This window comes from Berghia stephanieae, chromosome 7 (assembly GCF_034508935.2).
Source record: "Berghia stephanieae isolate SIO BIC M18660-M18661 chromosome 7, UCSD_Bste_1.3, whole genome shotgun sequence".
Lineage (NCBI taxonomy): Eukaryota > Metazoa > Mollusca > Gastropoda > Nudibranchia > Aeolidiidae > Berghia > Berghia stephanieae.
In genome coordinates, this window is record NC_088366.1 from 31,740,559 (window position 1) to 31,761,341 (window position 20,783).

At 33.5% G+C, this 20,783-nt stretch overlaps 1 protein-coding gene across 1 annotated transcript; it reads right to left on the reverse strand.

Moving 5' to 3' along the window:
- Nucleotides 1-11,004: 11,004 nt before the first annotated feature.
- Nucleotides 11,005-20,754, reverse strand: LOC144977072 (ras-related protein Rab-22A-like). Its single transcript, XM_078921818.1, has 8 exons — nucleotides 20,536-20,754; nucleotides 20,143-20,222; nucleotides 19,705-19,786; nucleotides 17,928-17,999; nucleotides 17,072-17,195; nucleotides 16,623-16,715; nucleotides 13,150-13,346; nucleotides 11,005-11,220 (listed from the first exon to the last, which is right to left on the reverse strand). The coding sequence occupies exons 1-7, from the start codon at nucleotides 20,569-20,571 to the stop codon at nucleotides 13,153-13,155; spliced, it is 681 nt and encodes a 226-aa protein (XP_078777944.1). The 5' UTR covers nucleotides 20,572-20,754; the 3' UTR covers nucleotides 11,005-11,220; nucleotides 13,150-13,152.
- Between the last annotated feature and the right edge of the window lie 29 nt (nucleotides 20,755-20,783).

Sequence of the window (20,783 nt, forward strand, 5' to 3'; positions counted from 1 at the left end):
ATAATTTTTTATTTCTATTATATTTCAAATGGAATGGTCTCGTTTATCAAAGAGGGAAATGTAGAATTTGGAAGGAACAACAATACAATCTTTCAGATATCGAAAAGTAGAAAACTGTGATAAAACAAATCTATTATACAAATAGCAACATTATTCAAGTATTTTTTTTTAGAAAAATAATATGAAGGAAAAAAAAGATAATATAACAACCTATGAAAACATTGGTTATTTTTATTTTGTATATGTTCTAAAATAAAATTACAATATATAACCAACGACGAGTTGGTTGCAGAACAAACGTTTGTCATCATATTTGTATTTATTTTTATATCAAAGAGACAAATTATGATTTTATTAGGTCATATCACTGACCCCATAAAACATAGCCTTTGGATTGGAAACACTAGTCTCTTGATTTTTTTTTTTCAAATTTAAAATATTCAGATTGTTACAATATTCATTACAAAAAATCTCCCACGGCAGTTGGTGAGTTTTCAAGTAACAATAAAAGCATGGTGATATAAAATTCTTGAACTCCTGCCTTGGACATTTTGAACAAGTTCCTTATACTGCTGCCGATCTTGGAAGCACACATTGAGAACGAGTTCAAAATCTCATACACATGAGTTCAAGAATTCTATTATGATAATGACCTTACCCATATTATTTGTTATCAAAAGTATTTTTTACTGTTTAATTCTGGACTAAGCAATTTGACATTATGAATTATCATTGTGGTCAGATTATCATTACCTATCAAAAACTATTTTAGTAAAATGCGTGCCAGAGAAAAAAAAAATTCTTGAACATTTTTTTACAAAGGATAAAAGGGACATCTCATAATATTATTGCTATTATGCTTTAGCAAAATCAGGTTTTCCACAAAACCAAAGGGGTATAATCATACCATTTTTTACACTTGCTTCATGGCAACACAAAACAAATTATTGTCTATATTTTTATGGATTAGAGCAACCATTATTTTCTGGCTTAAATCGTAAAAGTAAAAAATAAATTCTGGAAAATGAGTGGAGTTAGTCTTGTAGCACTTTGCTACTCACTTAATTTCTTGTTCACATGTTATTTATAAATTCTGGTACGTTTTATTGAACAGCCATTTGCAACAAAATAGGTATAAAATCAAGCGAGTTGTTCAGAATTTTACTCTAAATGCCACTTAATCAATTGATATCCAACTCATGTTAATTACATTCAGCTTGGAAAAATCAAATAAAGAGTGGATAAAAAGTATCAAGGCTTCTAATTCTTGGAAGGAAAATGGTAGGGGAAATTAACATCATAGAAATTTTTCTGCTCTTGCTTTTTTTTTTTTTGACTATCATTTAATTTCTTAACATTGATGATGAATTAATAAAAATAATTTTCAAAATCTGGTTGATATGTTACGCGTTGCTGTTGGTCAGGGACCCCTTTGTAAAGCGCTTTGAGCACGTTTAGTGGATACTGCGCTACAGTAAAGCTCAATTTTTTTGGGTTTTTTTTTTAGTTGATCAGCAGTTGTATTATGTTTGACCAATTTTTTTTACTAAACCCTTTCCATGTGAGACTGAATTTCTATCACATTAAAATTTCTCTCATCATTTTATTAAATTAAAAAAAATTATGCCCTTCCGCCATGGCATCATAAAATATCATCACTTAGGCATTCCAAGAAGGAATATAGATAATTCATCAAACAAGATCTCTGACGTCAACAGGAATCACTCATGTTGACCAAGTGAGCGAATTGGGGGTTAATAATCTTGCTCAAGGGAAAAAAAACGAAAGTGCCTGGAGTGGGACCTTCCAGGTCACAGTGCAATGCCTTAACGACTAGGCCACTTCATCATTTTATTAGTATAAATATAACTGGAGACCAAACCATTTCCAACAGGAGAGCAATAACAGAGATGTGACTGCAGCATAATTGACACAGTGAAAATGGGAAGGTCTGACTTGAGGATACAATAAAACAGAATCCTGCCTGTAAATGATTAAAGTTTACCCACATAGTAAAGAAACTCCCATATATATACGATGAAAGCCTCCGTTCTTGACGGACAAATTATATCTCTTAAAATATTTTAAAATTATTATCAATATTATAAAGAACATTGAAATTTAAAAAAGATCAATTAAAAAAAAATCTTATCAAAAAGTTCTTATCAATGCCATCTTCAACTTAACTCACAATTTAAATGCTATAAGTTGGGCCAGAGGGTTTTTCTACATTGTCATACATAATAGCAGACTTTCTATTACAAATAATTTCTGATGCTAAAAAATGTTGTGACCTGACTAAAAAGACAATCGATAACTAAAGGGATACAACACTCTCAATATAATATCACATATTATAAAATTAATAATAATAATAATAATAATAATAATAATAATAATAATAATAATAATAATAATAATAATAATAATTAATAATAATAATAATAATAATTCATGATAATAATAATAATAATAATAATAATAATAATAATAATAATAATAATAATAATAATTAATAATAATAATAATAATAATTCGTGATATTAATAATAATAACAATAATAAAATAATAATAATAATAATAATAATAATAATAATAATAATAATAATAATAATAATAATAATAATAATAATAATAATAACAACAACAACAAGATTGATTATTATTAAATACTCATCGGGCCATTTTATGCACTTTCTAAAAAAGGAAGTTTACATATTTTTCCAAGCATGCAACTTTTTCAATCAAAAAAAAAAAAGAATACAAAAATGAATATAACAGCTTCAAAGAAAAAATAAAAAGGCTCAAAATCCTTCTTCGACCGATGACAATTGTTTGTTTTTGTTTTTAAGGGTTTTACGGCGCTTGCAACACATTTAGGTTATATCAGCGCCAGTAAAAAGGAAGAAAATGGGATATAGTGCATGGGCCAGTGGGCGAAACCCTCCCCCCTTGGGGGAGTTTTCGCCACATGGTTTTTCTGAAACAGCAATATATCTTGAGTATTAATCCGGGTGTTACCGTTTTTTCAAGTGTCATTTACGAGAGTTACGGTCCTTGAAAGGTCATTGGGTGCAATTTTTTGTGAAATCGTTTTTGTGCATAAAATGGTTGTTTATCACCTTAAAATTGTTTCACATACAATCAATAATGTAATTTTATTGTAATTTCTCATTTTTGGCCTCATATCATAAAATATTTTACAAAGCCATATAGCGTTTTTAAATCTTTGATAGCCATTTTCTCTATAATTTGAAAAAAAATCTATTACAGTGTACTTGTTTCCCTTCAGGATGAATAAACAAGAGGGATTTTGCACTAGCACAATTCAGGCATGCTTCAGGGACATATAACACAAATTAATCCGGGTGTTACAGTTTTTTCAAGTATCATTTACAGGAGTTATGGCCCTTGAAAGGTCATCAGGTGCAATTTTTCGTGAACTCATTTTTGTGCATAAAATGATTGTTTATCACCCTAAAATTTGCCTCAAATGCAATAAATAGTGGAATTTTATTGTCATTTCTCATTTTTTGCCTCATATCATAAAATATTTTACAAAGCTATATAGGGTTTTTAAATCTTTGATAGCCATTTTCTCTATATTAATGAAGTCCCCAAAGGCTGTGCAATTGAAGCTGCATTTGAGAGTGCCTCATCAGAGGAAAGAAAACTGCAAGAAGCTGCTGTAACCTTGAGACATTTGATTCTGGATTCTTTCAAAGATCATTCACAAATGCCTTGGCCCCCCCCCACATCAGAGTATTTGCTATCTGCTCAAGACCAACTTCCTTCTGCTCTGATCAAATTTTTTACTACACTCCTATCCAAGCAAGGTGCAGGACATATGAGTAGTAAGTCTGAAAGACTTGTACGTTCCATGGCCCAAGCTGTTTGATATAATGTCACTTGTGGACAATGGAAAATGCCTAAACATTTACTTCTGGGGATGACTGTGAGGCATTTGACTGGAAGTTTTCAGATTATAAACATCCTTAACCGCTTTGGACATTGCGCATCCCACTCTACTGTTTTGGAACTGGAGACTGCAATGTGCGACAGTGTTGTTGAATGCTCCACAAATCTTCCTTCTGCCGCATTGGCACATCCAAAAATCACCCATTTTTGCTGGGATAATTTCGATCTCACAGAGGAGACCACTGATGGGTCTGGCACCACACACTCTACTCATGGCATCATGATCCAAGAAATAAAAGAAGGAAACTTGGAAAGAAAAATAGAGCAACAAAATGTCACGACTGGAAAAACAAAGAAAAGGTCAGCAACTTTCAAACCCATCCAAATTCAGCCTTGCTTTGCAACTGGAAGAGCAGAACCTTCTCTGACTGTTTCCACAACAACAGTAGAAAACAATCAAGAAAGACAGCTGCACCAAGATAATTTTCTGTGGGTGTTCTGTAGGATGAAGTTGAATTCAGACGGAGAACGTTTCCCTGGCTGGAAAGGTTGGCTTTCATCAACAACTCCAAACCCCCAAAATGAAAATGAAACCAACATGCCTTCAATTGTTGAATATATGCCTGTCATCAATGCTCCCATAACTGAAGCAGCTACAGTACAGAAGGTGCTACAACTATCTTTGGAGGCAACACAAGAGCTTGGTCAGCCATATACATTTGTAACATTTGACCTTGCTGTAGCAAAGAAAGCTTACGATATTGTCTGGCAAAACCCACAGCTTTACAAAACAGTCATTATTCACCTGGGTGTCTTTCACACCATAATGTCATATCTTGGTGCCCTGGGAAAGCTCCAAAGTGGATCTGGTTTTGAAGAAATTGTGACTGAAGCAGGGCTATGTGCACATGGTTCTATGGATAGAGTTATGAGTGGAAAGAACTACAACAGGGCTATACCAGTGCATGTGTCTGTTTTGGAGGCTCTAGACAGACTTCTGCTTGCAAAATTTGAGCAGGACACGGATTCAAAACTCAGTAAAGACCTCATGTCTTACATAAAGGAATTCACCGAAGGAATTTCAAGCCATACAGCTAATAAAATTCTCCAGTCAACTGTGTATGCTGAGTTATTTTCCCAGTATGAAGCCTTCAAAGAGAGTGTCCGCTCAGGAAAGTACGGAAAAACTGCACAATACTGGATCCAATACATGGACAGAGTTTGGCTTCTCCTCCAGTTTCTGCGAGCTACAAAGACAAACAACTTTCTTCTTCATATATCTTGTTCAAAAGAACTGTGCCCACTGCTTTTTACCATGAATCACCACAATTATGCCAAGTATCTCAGTGTATATTTTGTGTCACTAGCCAACCTGATTCATTCCCACCCAGGGGGCAGAAGAAATGTTACAAGATAATGGATTTAGTGTCTCCAGATCAAGGACGCCTGCTGGAAGAATAGCAGTTGATATGACCATTGAACAAACAATAAACAAACATGCAAAGACAAAAGGAGGTATTGTTGGGTTCAGCAAGAGTCTTCCAAGCTATTACCGTTGGAGTGTAACAAGACACAATCGAGCAGAATATGTATCAGCAACCCAAAGAATGATCAGCAACAACAACTGTATGGATATAGACACCCACAAAGAATTGAGCCTTGCAGAAAAAAGACAAAGTGAAAAGCGAGTACAAAAGATCCTCCAGGCATTTTCAGCATTTATCAATCCCTTTGAAGTTGAAGATGGTCTGGTCAGTCTAGCTTCAGGAATGAAAGTGCAAGAGGATGTTGCTGATGACCTGCTAGCCGTGGAAAAAACAGGAAAAACATTGTTTGAAAGTTTTGTTGAAAACAGACTGAAGGAAAAGACTGTAGAATTTCACAAGCCATTAGAAAGGAACAAGACCAAGACATTTGCATCATTGAGGAAAGTGGTAACAGTGAAAAAAGACATGGACGTGGTCAAAATCAAGGCACAAAGAAATTTATTTGGCCAGCTTCTTGTTTTGTCCCAAGAGCACAGTGTTGATCTTCAAAAAGTTCTTCAATATCCTCTAACACCTACTCCATGGTCGCTGGCTTCATCAGATGGTTTACCTCTGAAGACCAACAAAGTAACTCTGTTGCACAAGCTCACGCCTGACAATTCATTAATGTTCGAGGATTATGCAAAAAACAAAAACAAACACCGTTTACATTGTTGATGGCAATGCACTGTTACAAACTCTGTCAGCAATCCCAAATACATTTGGTGAAGTAGCCAAACTTACATTTTCCTCCTTACCACAAGCAGCTTGTGTACACTTTGTGACTGATACTTACATAGAAGATTCAATCAAAGGTTGTGAGAGATTGAGGAGATGATCTTCTGAAGATAATGCATACTTGTTAAGAGGATCTGAAACAACAGTGCCCAGACGTTGGAAATCATTTCTCAGCTGCGTTGATAACAAAAGATCCCTTATCAGGTTTCTCCTCAAGGAATGGGAAAGTAACGAATATGCAAAGAAACTGAGAAACAGGGAAATCTTCTTTGTCTGTGAAGAGAGATGCACCTTACTTTACAGTGACACGGATGAATTTACCACAGCTGTACCTTGTCTAGATCTCTAATCATCACAGGAAGAGGCAGACACACGAATTATACTGCACTGTCAATATGCTTCCCGCCAACCAAACTGTGAAACAATTGTTGTCAGATCACCAGACACGGATGTCTTCTTACTTCTCCTTTCATTCTCAGAGACAATTGGAAAGACCCTGATTTTTGATACTGGCTGTGGCAACAACAGGCGACAAATCAATGTCTCTCAGATAGCAAAGACTTTGTCTAAACAGATGTGTGATGCATTACTTGGTGTCCATGCATTCACAGGCTGTGACACAACAAGTTGCTTTGCTGGGCAAGGAAAGCTGAAAGCTCTAAAATTTCTTCAAAAGGAGGAAGATCTTAGAATTCTGTTCTCCAGATTTGGAACATCAGCAGCTGTTTCGAGTAATGACTGTCTCATGTTAGAGTCATTTGTGTGCAAGCTGTATGGCAAAACCTCATGCACAAGTGTCAACAAAGTGAGGTATGACATAGTTCGCCAGCGTTTCAAAGGAAAGAAAGGTACCATCTCATGCAGTGGTGGAATTGATCTGTGTCAGATGCCTCCTTGTAGTCAAGTATTGTCACTGCACATATCAAGAGCCAACATTCAAACTCTCATTTGGAGGAATGCAGTGTGCCAGAATCCTAGCATTCCAAAACCAGAGGATAACGGTTGGCAGAGAAATTCTGCAACTGAATTGGAAGTACAGTGGTTCAAAGATGCTTTCATTCCAGATGAGTTGCAGGAAATTGTGTATGAAGAAAGCTGCACCAGTACTGACGAAGATACATATGCCGAGGATGGTAGTGATAGCTTTGACAGTGATTTCCTTGACGACACTTCAGAGGACGAAGAGGATTTTGCTACTGATGATGAGGATATGTAATAAATTGGTGAGCAGTGCAAACTGTTAAGGAGTAAAGCATGTTTGCAAAACACATAAGGATATTGTTTTTATGTACTTACTGCATCTTGAATCAAGAATCCCTTTTGAGTATCAATTATTCTTCATAATATAACAATGCGATTTCGTTCAAAAGTCTTCGGTAATGATGCTTCACTTGGGTTGTGAACAAATTAGTCTTTTTTCATGATATATCTATTGTTTTTACCACACCTTCAACTTACTTTTAAATGTGACAACTGGACATCAATACCATGTTTAAAAAGAATGAAAATTATGATGAATTTGGCATCCACAAAGTGGAGAAAAATTTAAGGGTTGCGTACACTTTTTGTTTTTCCTGTGACGGAGAAATATGAAGGTTGTTGTTGAGGCTTGGGCCACAGCTTTCTTCAGTGCTCCATTTTTAATGAACATGCTGTTTTTGGCCATATTTAAAATAATTTTTGTGTAAAACACTGAAATAGCCCATAAGTTTAGATATGACACTTCATGAGATTACTGACAAATTGTTTCAACTTTCTGTGAATCTATATAATATTTACAAATTGAAAGCTTGTGCACATAGTTTGATAGTATATTTAATTTCCTTCAGTTTGATACCCAATTTGCATATATTTGAATTAATATTGTAGTCTCCAGAGCCTTTGAAGAAATGTTGTCTCTTTTTTGCAAGGGGACACAACTCACTTTTTTCAAAGGGCCATAACTCTCTTAAATGACACTTATTTTTACGGTAACAGTGGAATTTGTATGGCCAATAAGTTCTATTATTTGAAAAACATAGTGGCATAAACTCCCAAAGGGGGGGGAGGGGGGGTCCCAGTGGCCTAAGCACTGATAGTAAAAAGTTTTAGAATTACAAAGAAAGCATACAAGAAAAAGTAAGACATAGGGGAATTGGGAACAAATAGGGATCAGATGTAGATTCCAAGAGCACACTATCAAAGTACTTAGTTTGAGACCACCTATAAGTCTCATCCGGACACAAGCACAAAATCCAACAAAGAGGAATACACTCAAATGCTTACATTAAACATTAAAAATAACAAATATAATAATACATAACAGAGAGATGATTTACAAGGAAAAAAATATCATCTCCCAAAACAATAAGTATGCATTTGACTGTTTCCCTCCCCGCCAGGACTCCGACGAGGGCCAGGAAAAAAAACAAGTAATCCCATTCCAAGACAAAGACAGAAAGCATGTTGGATAACAGATATAAGGCGATAGAAGACACAGTATGTACCTCCCTGCCCGCTATGGGAGGTCAGGATCCCCACCCAGCGACCGATGACAAAAACAGATACATCATGCCAAATCTAGATAGACAGGAAGTTCTCCTCAACTAAATGTGCTGAAAACTTCTCTCCCATTCCCATCTATCTGGATTTAGAGTAATGAACTAGAGTTTCAACTGTTTTTTTGTTATTGGCTGAAATTGTTTTAAACCCAAAACATTCTTTGTTTGTTCTTTAGTTCTATTTTGAAGCCGTTATATACAGTTGACAGCTTCGAATAGTTAAGTATTGCTTTCTGATGAGAATACCAAAGCAATTCTGAAAAAAAAAGCGATAGTTTTTAAATTGCTATCTGGTTTGTTTGTTTGTTTTTTTTTGTTTTGGGCCAAAAAATATCCATAACAAAAAAAAAACCCTAACAAGTTTTATAAACATTACACATTAAAAATCAATAATTAAGATTAATCCGAGAGCCATTGATGGACACTTATGTTATATTTTCAGTTCTTATGACAAACAAGTATGAAGAAAATACAAGAATCACATTAGAAGACAACGCATCAAAAAATCAATTGAAGCAGTTTTATGAATGAATATGAAAGACAGAATGAATCAGGTTTTGAATTTAACATAAAGTTTGATTTTTACTTCATCATCGTCATCATTCTCTTTCATTTTCATTATAATTGGAAAAGAAAAACACAAAACAAAAGGTAAAAACCCCCCCAATTTATCTGAATTCTTTGTTTTTGTTTTGTTTTTAAGGGTTTTACGGCGCTTGCAACACATTAAGGTCATATCAGCGCCAGTAAAAAGGAAGAAAATGGGATAGTAAAAAGTTCTAGAATTACAATTAAAGCACCCAAGAAAAAGTAAGACATAGGGGAACTGGGAACAAATAGGGATCAGATGTAGATTCCAAGAGCATACCACCAATGCACTTAGTTTGAGATCACCTATAAGTCTCATCCAGACACAAGCACAAAATCCAACAAAGAGGAATACACTCAAATGCTTGCATTATACATTAAAAATACCAAATATAATAACACATAACAGAGAGATGATTTACAAGGAAAAAAATATCATCTACCAAAACAACTATGCATTTGACTGTTTCCCTCCCAGTCAAGGACTCCGGCCAGGGTCGGGACAAAACCGAGCAATCTCACACCAAGACAAAGACAGAAAGCAAGTTGAAAACAGATATAAGGGGATAGACGACACGGTAAGTACCTCCCTGCCCACTGTGGAGGTAGGGAACCCCACCCAGTCTGAATTCTTTAAAATGACAGGAAAATATTGGAATACAAACACACAATTTCAATTGAGAAATAGAATTTCAAAAGCTCGTTACAACCCTCAAGGAAAATAAAAATAAAACAAAGATCATACATGCCCAATTGTCTCAAATTGGCATTATGTCCATGTGATCTTTAAATTAAATAGAATTTTTAACTGAATTTGATTGAAAATAAATGCATTCTTTGAGGGAATTTGGTGTTGTTTTTAAACGTCATGTAATTTAATTTCATATTTCTTTAATTTGACGTTAAAATCAGGTTGTTTTTTCATCTAGTTCATTTCAACATCATGCCAAATTGACACAGAGGATCAGAAATGGGAGCTTGTTCTCAGTACACATACACACAAACACACCCACTAACAAAATTTATTCTCGTTATAAAATGATTATATTTATGAGTTTAATTCATTAAGAAACAAACAAAAAAAGAAATCAACATGAGAACTTGAGCATCTAAGTACACAATATTTTTGATCGCCAGAATTCCTTAAGTAAAATTTTTCAAAAACTATGAACAATTGTTTGAAAGGAGAATATCACATTAAAATGTTCCACAAGATCTACTACAAAAAGTCGTGCCTTAAACTTCCAAACATCAAAGATATCAGCACAAGAATAACGAGGGGACACGCAGCAAGAGTAACCACCCCAACATCAAAAACGGACCCCACCTGCTTTTCCCTTCCACTGCTCGACTGTGGAATAGCCTCCCAGCTGACGTGGCTGAAAATGGTTACCAATATGCCTTCACGCGGTTGCTAGAGCTCACAACGTGACTTTTTAATCCATATATTTTTAATTAGTAATATGTGCAGTATTTTAACAAGTTTAAAATGTAATACCCTACAAGCTGTGGAGTGATCCTCGACAATATTGGAGGTTTCCACAAGAAGAAGAAGAAGAAGAAGAAGAAGAAGAAGAAGAAGAAGAAGAAGAAGAAGAAGAAGAAGAAGAAGAAGAAAAAGAATATACATTGACCTGACACCTGACAAATGATAGTAAATGATAATAGTAATTCTAAGAATGTAAAAGAACACTTTTCTTTCTATTTTTTTTTGGACTTTAAAGTTTTGCATTTCTGTTTGCAATTGTCTCTTTATTGAGTGGAGATAGGTTTGAACCAAAAATGTATCTCGTTACGTCTTTTGTTCTCTTTTGAGAATGTTATTATACATTTCTGTTCAATATTAAGGGAAATGCACCCGTAAGCATGTGCTCTTGTTTTCATCTGAAAGGAGACTGCTGTGATTTGCCTTGAATAGAATAAACAGACATGAAAAAGTCATTATAAACTGAATAACTAAAAAAAAAAAAGAAAACATAATGGGGTTAGAAGGAAGGAGTAAAGGATAACTGTAATTCAATTTAAGTTTGGCAATATTGTAGCTTATTTTCTCAATGCCCATTGCATGGATTACGGGAATAATAAAGCACAACATTTATATTTAAGATTTAGCTTTCTCTGATGTGTCTGGGTTGCATTGTGAGATTTAAAACCCATAAACAATGGGTAAAAATCTATATAAATGAATAAATAAATACATATATAAACAAGCATCAATTTATACTACCATGCATGTCAACATGTTGTACCACCATACTTTCTAGCATTAAAAACATATAATTATCCTGGTGGACAACTTCATAAGATACATTTGATATAAAGGACGACCTATACAACCTTTTACTCGAGAACAACAAAGATAATAGTAACATTGTTTGACAGCATCACCCAGTAGTTGAAAAAGATATGTTAATGGGGGCCTTAAACTAGGAACTCTTTGTCTTCAGATTGAAGCAAGATGAATACACGAACATTACAACAAAACCGTTGTGACACACTGAGATAGTCGATGTACCACTGAAACACTTGGGTTTAATCATGGCCAGCATATTATGTTTCTTTCAAACTAATACTTCATTATTCATCTCGTTACAACTGCAGGCCAAACTTTCTTTTACAAAGAGAACAGTAAAACATGATTCAATGCATTGCTGCTCTCTTGGTAAAAATAATTAGCTCTGGAACTCTACCAAATAATAAAAAAAGAGAACTTATGATAGGAAAAAAAAAGTCGTAACATTTAAGGGTCAAACAAGATAGGAGAAACATAAAATAAATGAGAAAATCTAGACAATTCAGTCAACAACCAATGTTTAGCCCATTGCACCAATAATCATTTGACAACACACTGCAGAATTACTCTTTGCCACACGTCTACAAGTTATATAATGCCATCATAGGTGACAACTTTTGAGTTGTTAGGCATAAGCTTAACTTATGTAAGGAGAAGAAAGAAAACATTTAACGCAATGCGGATGGGAAAAAAATAAATATAAATGTCTTAGTTCAAGCAGTGACTTCACTTTAAAAAAAAAAGAATTAAAGAGCCCGCCACTCCAATTTAAAATGACCTACGTTCAATATAAAATACACCTGTCATTTGATTTCTGATGAGATACGAGTTGTCAAGATTGTTAAATTTGATGCCTTTTTATATTTGGTCACAGAAACCATGCAACTATAACTGATGAGACAATTTCAGAATGTAAATATAAGCATGGTGATATCAGGATGACCCATCTTATGTTCTCGGCTATATAAAGCGCATTGTTGCTTAATTTTTTAAGGTAATTCATTTTTGTAATTTTATTTCTTATGGAATAAATAAATAAAGAAAATATGGTATATTAAATTAGAAGTCTGATTCCTGACTGATATGTCTCATTGATATCATCATAATTGTAAGCACCATTGGAAATTTTACACTAACTTAAAGCTCAAACTTAAGAGTGTTAAACATCAAATGGAACATCCATTGATAGAACGAGATGTTGAGTAATGCAGGTGTCCAATTTCACCTATAATCACTTTATAAAATAAAACAATTATGCTTTTCCTCCTTCTGTTTAACTTGTAATGTCTCTAACATACTTTAAATGTATACAGTCTCTATATCCTTAAATTGTTAACACCATTGCATTCAGACTGATACCTTCCGTCTTGGACAAAACATTTAAGTTTGAGTTCAATATAATGTGAAACTGCATCTGATGCTTGCATAGTCAAAATCAGACACAAAGAAATATGTGAGTCTACCTCCACAAAAGGAAATCAAGTTAATTTTTTATAAAGACAGATATAATGGAAAGGCAATTTGTAAAATAACAATTAATAATACCCTTCATAATGTATATTGCCCTTGTCCACTACTAGAACTGCTAAGACTGTTGCTAGTTCGCTGAGATGATTTTTGTTGACTGCTCCCACCACAACATCCCTTCTTCTCCTTGCCCTGATTATCCCTAAGATTGACGGTGCTGGAAACACGAGATCCATTTGTTGTACCACTTAGGTCCTCACTTGGTAACAATAAGGCTGGGGAAAAAAATTAAAGATAAACATTGAAAAATAAATGGCCCGCGCCCAATGAGGATGCTGCTGAAATACAACCAGACCATTGGTTGCTCAGCGCCAACCATACAGAAATATAAAAATGACATTCTTATCACCAAAAACATCAATTTGATTCCAACAAAAAAAAAGAAGTGATCATACATTTATATGGTTATTGATATAAAAACAATTAACTGTCACACACCAATTAGAAACTAATAACTATTGAGAAAAGTGAGTAACAATTAGGCTCCAGAGTTAGGTATAAAATGACAGATATCCTGGAAATTCATTTGTATCAACTAAAACAAGCTTGGAATTCAAGCAAGACGTTTCTCATTTATATCTGAGATGCAGAGTCTTACTTAAGTCTACTCAATAGGTTCACAGTTTCTGACCTTATGGTCACTTCCCCTGACCTCTTTATGTTCATTGGATCTGGTACTTAAGATGGTGATATATAATGACCCTTATTTCTCTGTAACTGTATTCAAAAACTCTACTCCTCGACAGTAATTTCATTTGATTATAGAATTTTCCAGAAACAAAATCAACAACCAAAGTGAGCACATCTAATTGGTAAAAAGCCTAAATAATTACTGCAATGTAAGCATAGGGTAGAGTCGGGGAAATTCCCCACTTGTCACACCCCTCTCTTTAAATGCAAATAACCCATCTTACCTATTATTTGTGAGTCCAAGTGTCACAACATCACTTTTCATATTGTTTTTAATCCACGAATCAGCATTTTGTACATCAATATCATGACACAATCGTGTCATTCAACGTCATAGCGCATATGTCATTCCATTCACCTGATTCATCTGAATTCCAACATCCGCCATTCCAAATTCCTACTTTCACTTATTGTAATTTTAAGCGTTTTTTTTTTCAGCTTAGATCCTTACTATAAACCTGTTACTTTGATACTGTCTGATTTAAACATTACTTTTGACATTCCCATAATTCGCAATAGTTATAACTATTCGTATTTGGGGGCCAAAATGATATCACTGCTTTCGGGAAAAGTCGCCGTTCTAATCAGGGAAGTTTGCCGTTCTGTTTTGTCGAAATAGTATTAATTAAATGTTTAAAGCAGGTAATGATGCTATTTTGACAGATAATTATTTAATAGATGTGTGATGCAGGGTCTGAATAGTGTTCATAGTGCATAAAATTTACATAATTAGGATATAATGATTATTAGTAATTTTACTGGACTTAATGAACTCATTACTATAATGAATCAGTTTTTTGTATATGATGGAATAAAATGGTGAGAACCTCAAAGAACACCCAAAAAGGAAGCAAAAAATTAAGAGAAAATTAGGATAGGATGGTTAAGCAAAACACAAGAAAAGATAATTTGTCTTGTTTTCGCCTGCCATCATATTATCATTTCGTCATTTATAAAACTTGCTGTTGGTCATTAAATATTTTTTGTTTGTTGCCATTGTAAATAAATGAAATATAGAAATTACTACAAAACAAAACAAGTATAAACACGAGAAAACAAAATAATATCCATAAAGTTTTTAAAATTTGCATTAAAAAGTGTTAAAATCGAGCGACGATTTTCCCCCCGAACTATGGCGAAATTCCCCGACGAGCATAACAATTTTTAAATGAGAAAATAGCATATTACGAATAGAAACATTGAAACAAGTCTGATAAAGTATTATCACTGATTGGCTGATTGATCTGATGACCAGTTTCTATTGTAAGAAAAAAAACATCTTGAGACTGAAATAAGCGAAAGAAGTGGAGCCATAGGGTGGCAAAGTTCCCCAACTCTACCCTTGTGCATTTCAAACAGGATTTCTAAGTTTATTTATCAAAAGAGGGTAATCAGTGTATTCTTCTATTCTTTCTTTTAATTTTGCTTATTTTTCGTTCCCTCTCTTTTCCCTTGCAATTTCGGTTTCTTCCTTTATTTACTTTCCTCTTTGATACAAGGGTAGACTGAAAAGTCTTGATGTGGTTCTTGCATTTTCAAAACTATAATAGATAGGAAATTGACAAAGGTATGAAAATAAAGCCTAGTTTAAGTCCTTTCCATTTATCATTTTAGATTTCAGCATAGTCACCATTCACATCTACATAGAACTGTCAACAATGCACCAGTTATTACATCATGTTGAAGAGAAATTAACATGGTAAACTTCGACACCATAGAGTCACTTCACCACCACTGCCAAAATTTGCCCCCTTGAGGTGTCTCTTAAGTTTTAAAAAAATTAAAAAGTCACTTGGAGCTAATTTAGAACTGTAAGGGGTGCTATCTTTGTGGATGACCACTTTGAGCCTGCTTATTAATGTTGATGGAGGCAGCATCAGTTCAAGTAAAGCATATAACCCACTTTTGAACTGTTCGAATATCAACTCACGAGTCACCATAAACATGATTCAGTCATTTATGAATGTTTACGGGTACACATCTCTCTGTGGTAAAGAACTCAAGTCATAGCACGCTGTTTATTTCATAATTTTTGTGTGTGATTTCGTCGACCGACATATTGGCGTAGGGGTTCTTTCAAATAAGATAAATTGAAATTTAGAAATAGCTGCTAAACAAAATTTGGTGACCTAATAGGAGAATAAATTACGACATTTTGATGTATAGTTTATACTGGTGAGTTTAATACAATCGCAGATATTCAATAGGCATCAAGACTTTTCAGGCAAATACTAATAGAAAATGTGATCTTTTTCTGCACTTATCATAGAAGTCAACAAGTTACTATTTCTTCTATCCTTAATACTTGCATTATCAACCCAATTTATCCTTATCTTGCTTCTTAACAAACAGAAGGATATAAGCAGATATTGCTGTGTTTCTAGAACGAGCTATAAATATCACATTTAAATGCTTTAGAATTGTTGCAGTGTGGCTAAATTTAGTCAAATATCTTAGTCAAAACTCCTATTTAAAAAAATAAGAAAGTCTATTACCCGTTTTTCTCTAAAAATAATGTTTTAAAATCTGAATATGTCTGATTATGACACCAAATAAATCTGGATATATGGATTAATCTGTAATTAATGCAGGTCTGTCATAGCCATAATCCTTTGTCTTTAATTGGTCAATCAGTGATGCACAGAAAAACAATGACAAATATTGTTGGGTGGCTTCGAAATTGAGAGTATAGATTATGAAATAATAAACTTTAGTTTTTAAATCCATTTGTTCCCAGATCTGGATTATCGAAGAATTTTTGGATTATAGGAAGAATCGGGAAAAAAATCCATTTAACTTACCAATAGCATTAAAGAGTTCTGCAATGTTTGCAGCAGTTAAAGCACTTGTTTCACAGAATATAGCACCAATCTCCTTGGCATAGTCTTGGGCATCTAAACAAAGTAAAAATTACATAACAACACTTTGTTTGCAATGGTAGGCAGGTGACGAAAAATAATTAACATTATAAACATTTCTGGTAGAGATCACTCTATTTGTATAGATTTTCTATGCCCAAGTTTAGGTATCCCTCCTGCTACTCTTCTTCCTTTATTCATGAGTACCAATCACTATGAAGTCTACAAATGAAGAAAAAAAAAATGATTTGATTAAGACAAATAGTATTTGATTTGTTTCATAAAATCGGGTAAGCTCTCAGCATCTTCTGTTCTGGACTAGGTCAAGTTAAACAGGTACATTTTTTAGGCTAAAACAAAAAAGAAATAAAGAAAGAAAAAAGTGGTGATACCCTTTTCTCGAACTTCACGCAGATCTTCAAGATCCGATTTGTTTCCAGCAATAGCTATGACAATCTTGTGGGGACCATGCCTTTGTAATTCATGAACCCAGCTTTTCACAGCAAGGAAGGAGGACTGAAGAGAAAGGTTTGAGAATAATGAAAAAGAAAAGCAGATCATATTAAAATCTTGGTGGATAGTAGGATGGGATTGATAGTCAAAGTGGTGAATAATAACAATAATAATAATAATAATAATAATAATAATAATAATAATAATAACAATAATAATAATAATAATAATAATAATAATAATAATAATAATAATAATAATAATAATAATAATAATAATAATAATAATAATAATAATAATAATAATAATAATAATAATAATAATAATAATAATAATAATAATAATAATAATAATAATAATAATAATAATAATAATAATAATAATAATAATAATAATAATAATAATAATAATAATAATAATAATAATAATAATAATAATCTTTTAGAGTATTCATCTCATTACGAATTACTCTACCATGTCTGACGATGTTCGATAGACTAAATCAATTAATGATAACTAATAAGATGCTATCTTTCAACCTGCTCGAAATTATTGAGAGTTATGCTCAGGCTGTATGTTTCACTAGAACAAATCAAATATGTTATCATTTTTCTGATGTGATAAAAAAAAAACATTTAAAGAAACAAATAAACAACAACAACAAAAAAAAAAACAACCCCAACAACCTCGAACACGGGTCATTGAATTAATTATAATTCAAGATATATTAATCAAAAGCCAAGATAGAAAATAAAACAAATCATTGAGAGACTGTTTTAATCCTGCAATACTAACCTCCCTTGTGACATCGTATACAATAATAGCTGCTGCAGAGCCTCTGTAATACATTGGAGCCAAGGCACGATACTGATTAAAGAGGAAAAGAAAGGCACATGAAATTATTCAGTCACACTGGTGTAACAATAAAAATAAAACAATTAAATTTATCAACATAGTATTGTGGCTTGAATCAGATGAAAAGGCAAGATCAAGTTGCCATTTTCAGACTTTACTGCAGACATATATGTCTCCAACACCACACAGTCAAAGCATTTGAGATTGGAGAAACACATTTGTGAATGTGGAGAGGGGAAGCAGGATGCCACACATCTTTTGCAGGACTATACAAAGTGCAATGACCAAAGGACGACCATTTGACCTGAGAAGAATAGACTAAAGACGAAGCTCTATGGGTCTCAGCACGAGTTTGGGAAGACCACAGCATTGCTGCACCTTGTTGACCTTCAGCCATAAAGATATCATGAGGTGAAAGAAGAAGATGAAAATCAAAAAGTAACCACTCAGCTATCAGTATCCTCTTCAATCTTGAGACATTGAATCACCACTAGAGAATCAGAACACACTCAGTTAATCCTGGGAAAAATTGTGAGTTTTAAAACCAGTGGCGATTCCAGCTTTGTAAGTGATTGGGCAAAAAAGAAATAAAAAGAACGAAAATAACGGGTAGTGTTTATGGCGTTTAATATTATGAGGGTACTGCGGAAACTGAGGCTCTATATATTTCCTCTCCTCTCCTTCTTCAACCCATCCCAGCATCGTTGTCTGCTTTCTTCGTATTTATATAAACTTAGCTAGGTAGGGCTTGCAGAAAGCTGCCCAACTTGCTAAATTTAGCTTATTTAGCTTATACTATTGAGGACCTATGGTGATGAGGGAAACATAATTCGTTATGTTTGACAACACTGTTTCTTAGTTTGATAACCTGTTACTTTGACTGCACAAGAATACAACAAAATGACTTATAGAAAATGAAGAAGAAATACAAACGAGTTTCAAGAATCACTACAAAACAATATGATTTTTTAATTATTAAAAAAAATAATTATAAACAGATGAATAAGTTAATAAATAATATTAATACCATACTGTAATTTTCTGATGAACATATTTAGCTTAATAGTATCACCACAAGCCAAACGAAATTTAAGTTGTATATTCCGTCTAACAACAAATTCTAGGTATTGTTCATAGGTTCATAATTCAAGTCGGGCATATCAGAAATTCTTATATGTTCCAACCTATACAGCGGCCAGATATAACATTATAACTGTGTCACGCCTAGAGGTGAAGGGAAGTTGGGGGTAAAAGTTTTACATTGTCGAATGTCTGATGATTCATGATACATCTGAAACACATCAAAATTAATCATAGCGCGAAGAATCTGAAGAATCAAATTTAAGTTTTATCAACTACATTTAACTTGAGTAAAATAAGTACTTTTCAGATGTGGTAAATCATCTTGTAACTTAAAAAAAAACAAACAAAGAAACAAAACAGACTGGTCTTTGCTCACTAACATCAGCAGTCATTGCATGCTAATAACAATGTGTATGGGACAAACATCCAATGCGGTCGCAAACTGACACAAAAGCACTGATTCCTCTCTGATCATTTGTTTTCTTTCGTCTCCTCAATGCTAATGGGAAGTAGAGGAGTAGATAGACCCGGAATCATACATATATATATATATATACCGTCGTTGCTTACAACATTATCTAAGAATAAAGTAAAAGTCTTCATATGAAAATACCTTTCTCCCTTGTTTACTTACCTTTTCCTGGCCGGCTGTGTCCCATATTTGAAACTTGTACGTGTTTTCTCTGACTATGATTGTTTTGGTCATAAAAGAAGCACTGAAATAAAAGTACAAAGTAGATCCATAGATGTTAGTTAAAAATCGGAAATAGTTTGAATGATAGAGCACTATACAAAGCAAAAACCTAAATTAAGTCTACAAAGAAACATTCCTGTACCTTAGATTTACTGATTACTGGGTTGTCGTGCTATCTTATCTATAACACACATACTTTGACTTTGAAATTAAAATCATCATCATTATATCAAAATCAAAATTTGCCATCTCAAAGTTTTTCCTCACGAACTTTGTAATTTCAAATGACAATTAAATTTAAATTGAATCTCTAACTCTAGTTTCAGAGACATTTACAAATCTTATGAATAAGAATTCAACATCGTACACTACACACACCCAATAGTGCTCTCCAAAGCTTGCTTGAACTTGTCGGTCACGAAACGCATTACAATGCTAGATTTTCCCACACCAGACTCCTAAAAATCAAAAATAAAATAGGAAGATTCATGGTTTATTCTGCGCCTTGATGAGGGCATGTTACATTACACCAGAGACATGTAGACCGTCTACACAGTAGTAGTAGTAGAAGTGGATAAGTACAATACAATGTTTTCTTTCATGTATAATTAAGCGGTTGTCATGTAAAAGACCAGACACATTTTGAATAATATAAAACCAATTAATGATATTTAATAAAACGAGAAGTAAAAAAGGGGGCGTTTCATCTTTTTTTTAAAACTGGTGATTTTACCTTCTTTTTTTAAATAACAAAAAAATACTAAAACTCACCCCCAACAAACACACTTTTACATCCCTCATAGACATTGTTAGCTGTGTTCTATAACTAAATCACTATTGGCGATAAATATGATAATCAAAAGGTCGAATCGGCGATTGAAATTGAATGCGACATGGTAAATTAATTTAATTAAATCTTGGTTACAAATTCCAAGCCAAGAGCTCAGGTAAGTGATGTGACCGACCAATACATAATATTTTTATCATCCTGGAAAATATCTTGTTTTGATCACATGACC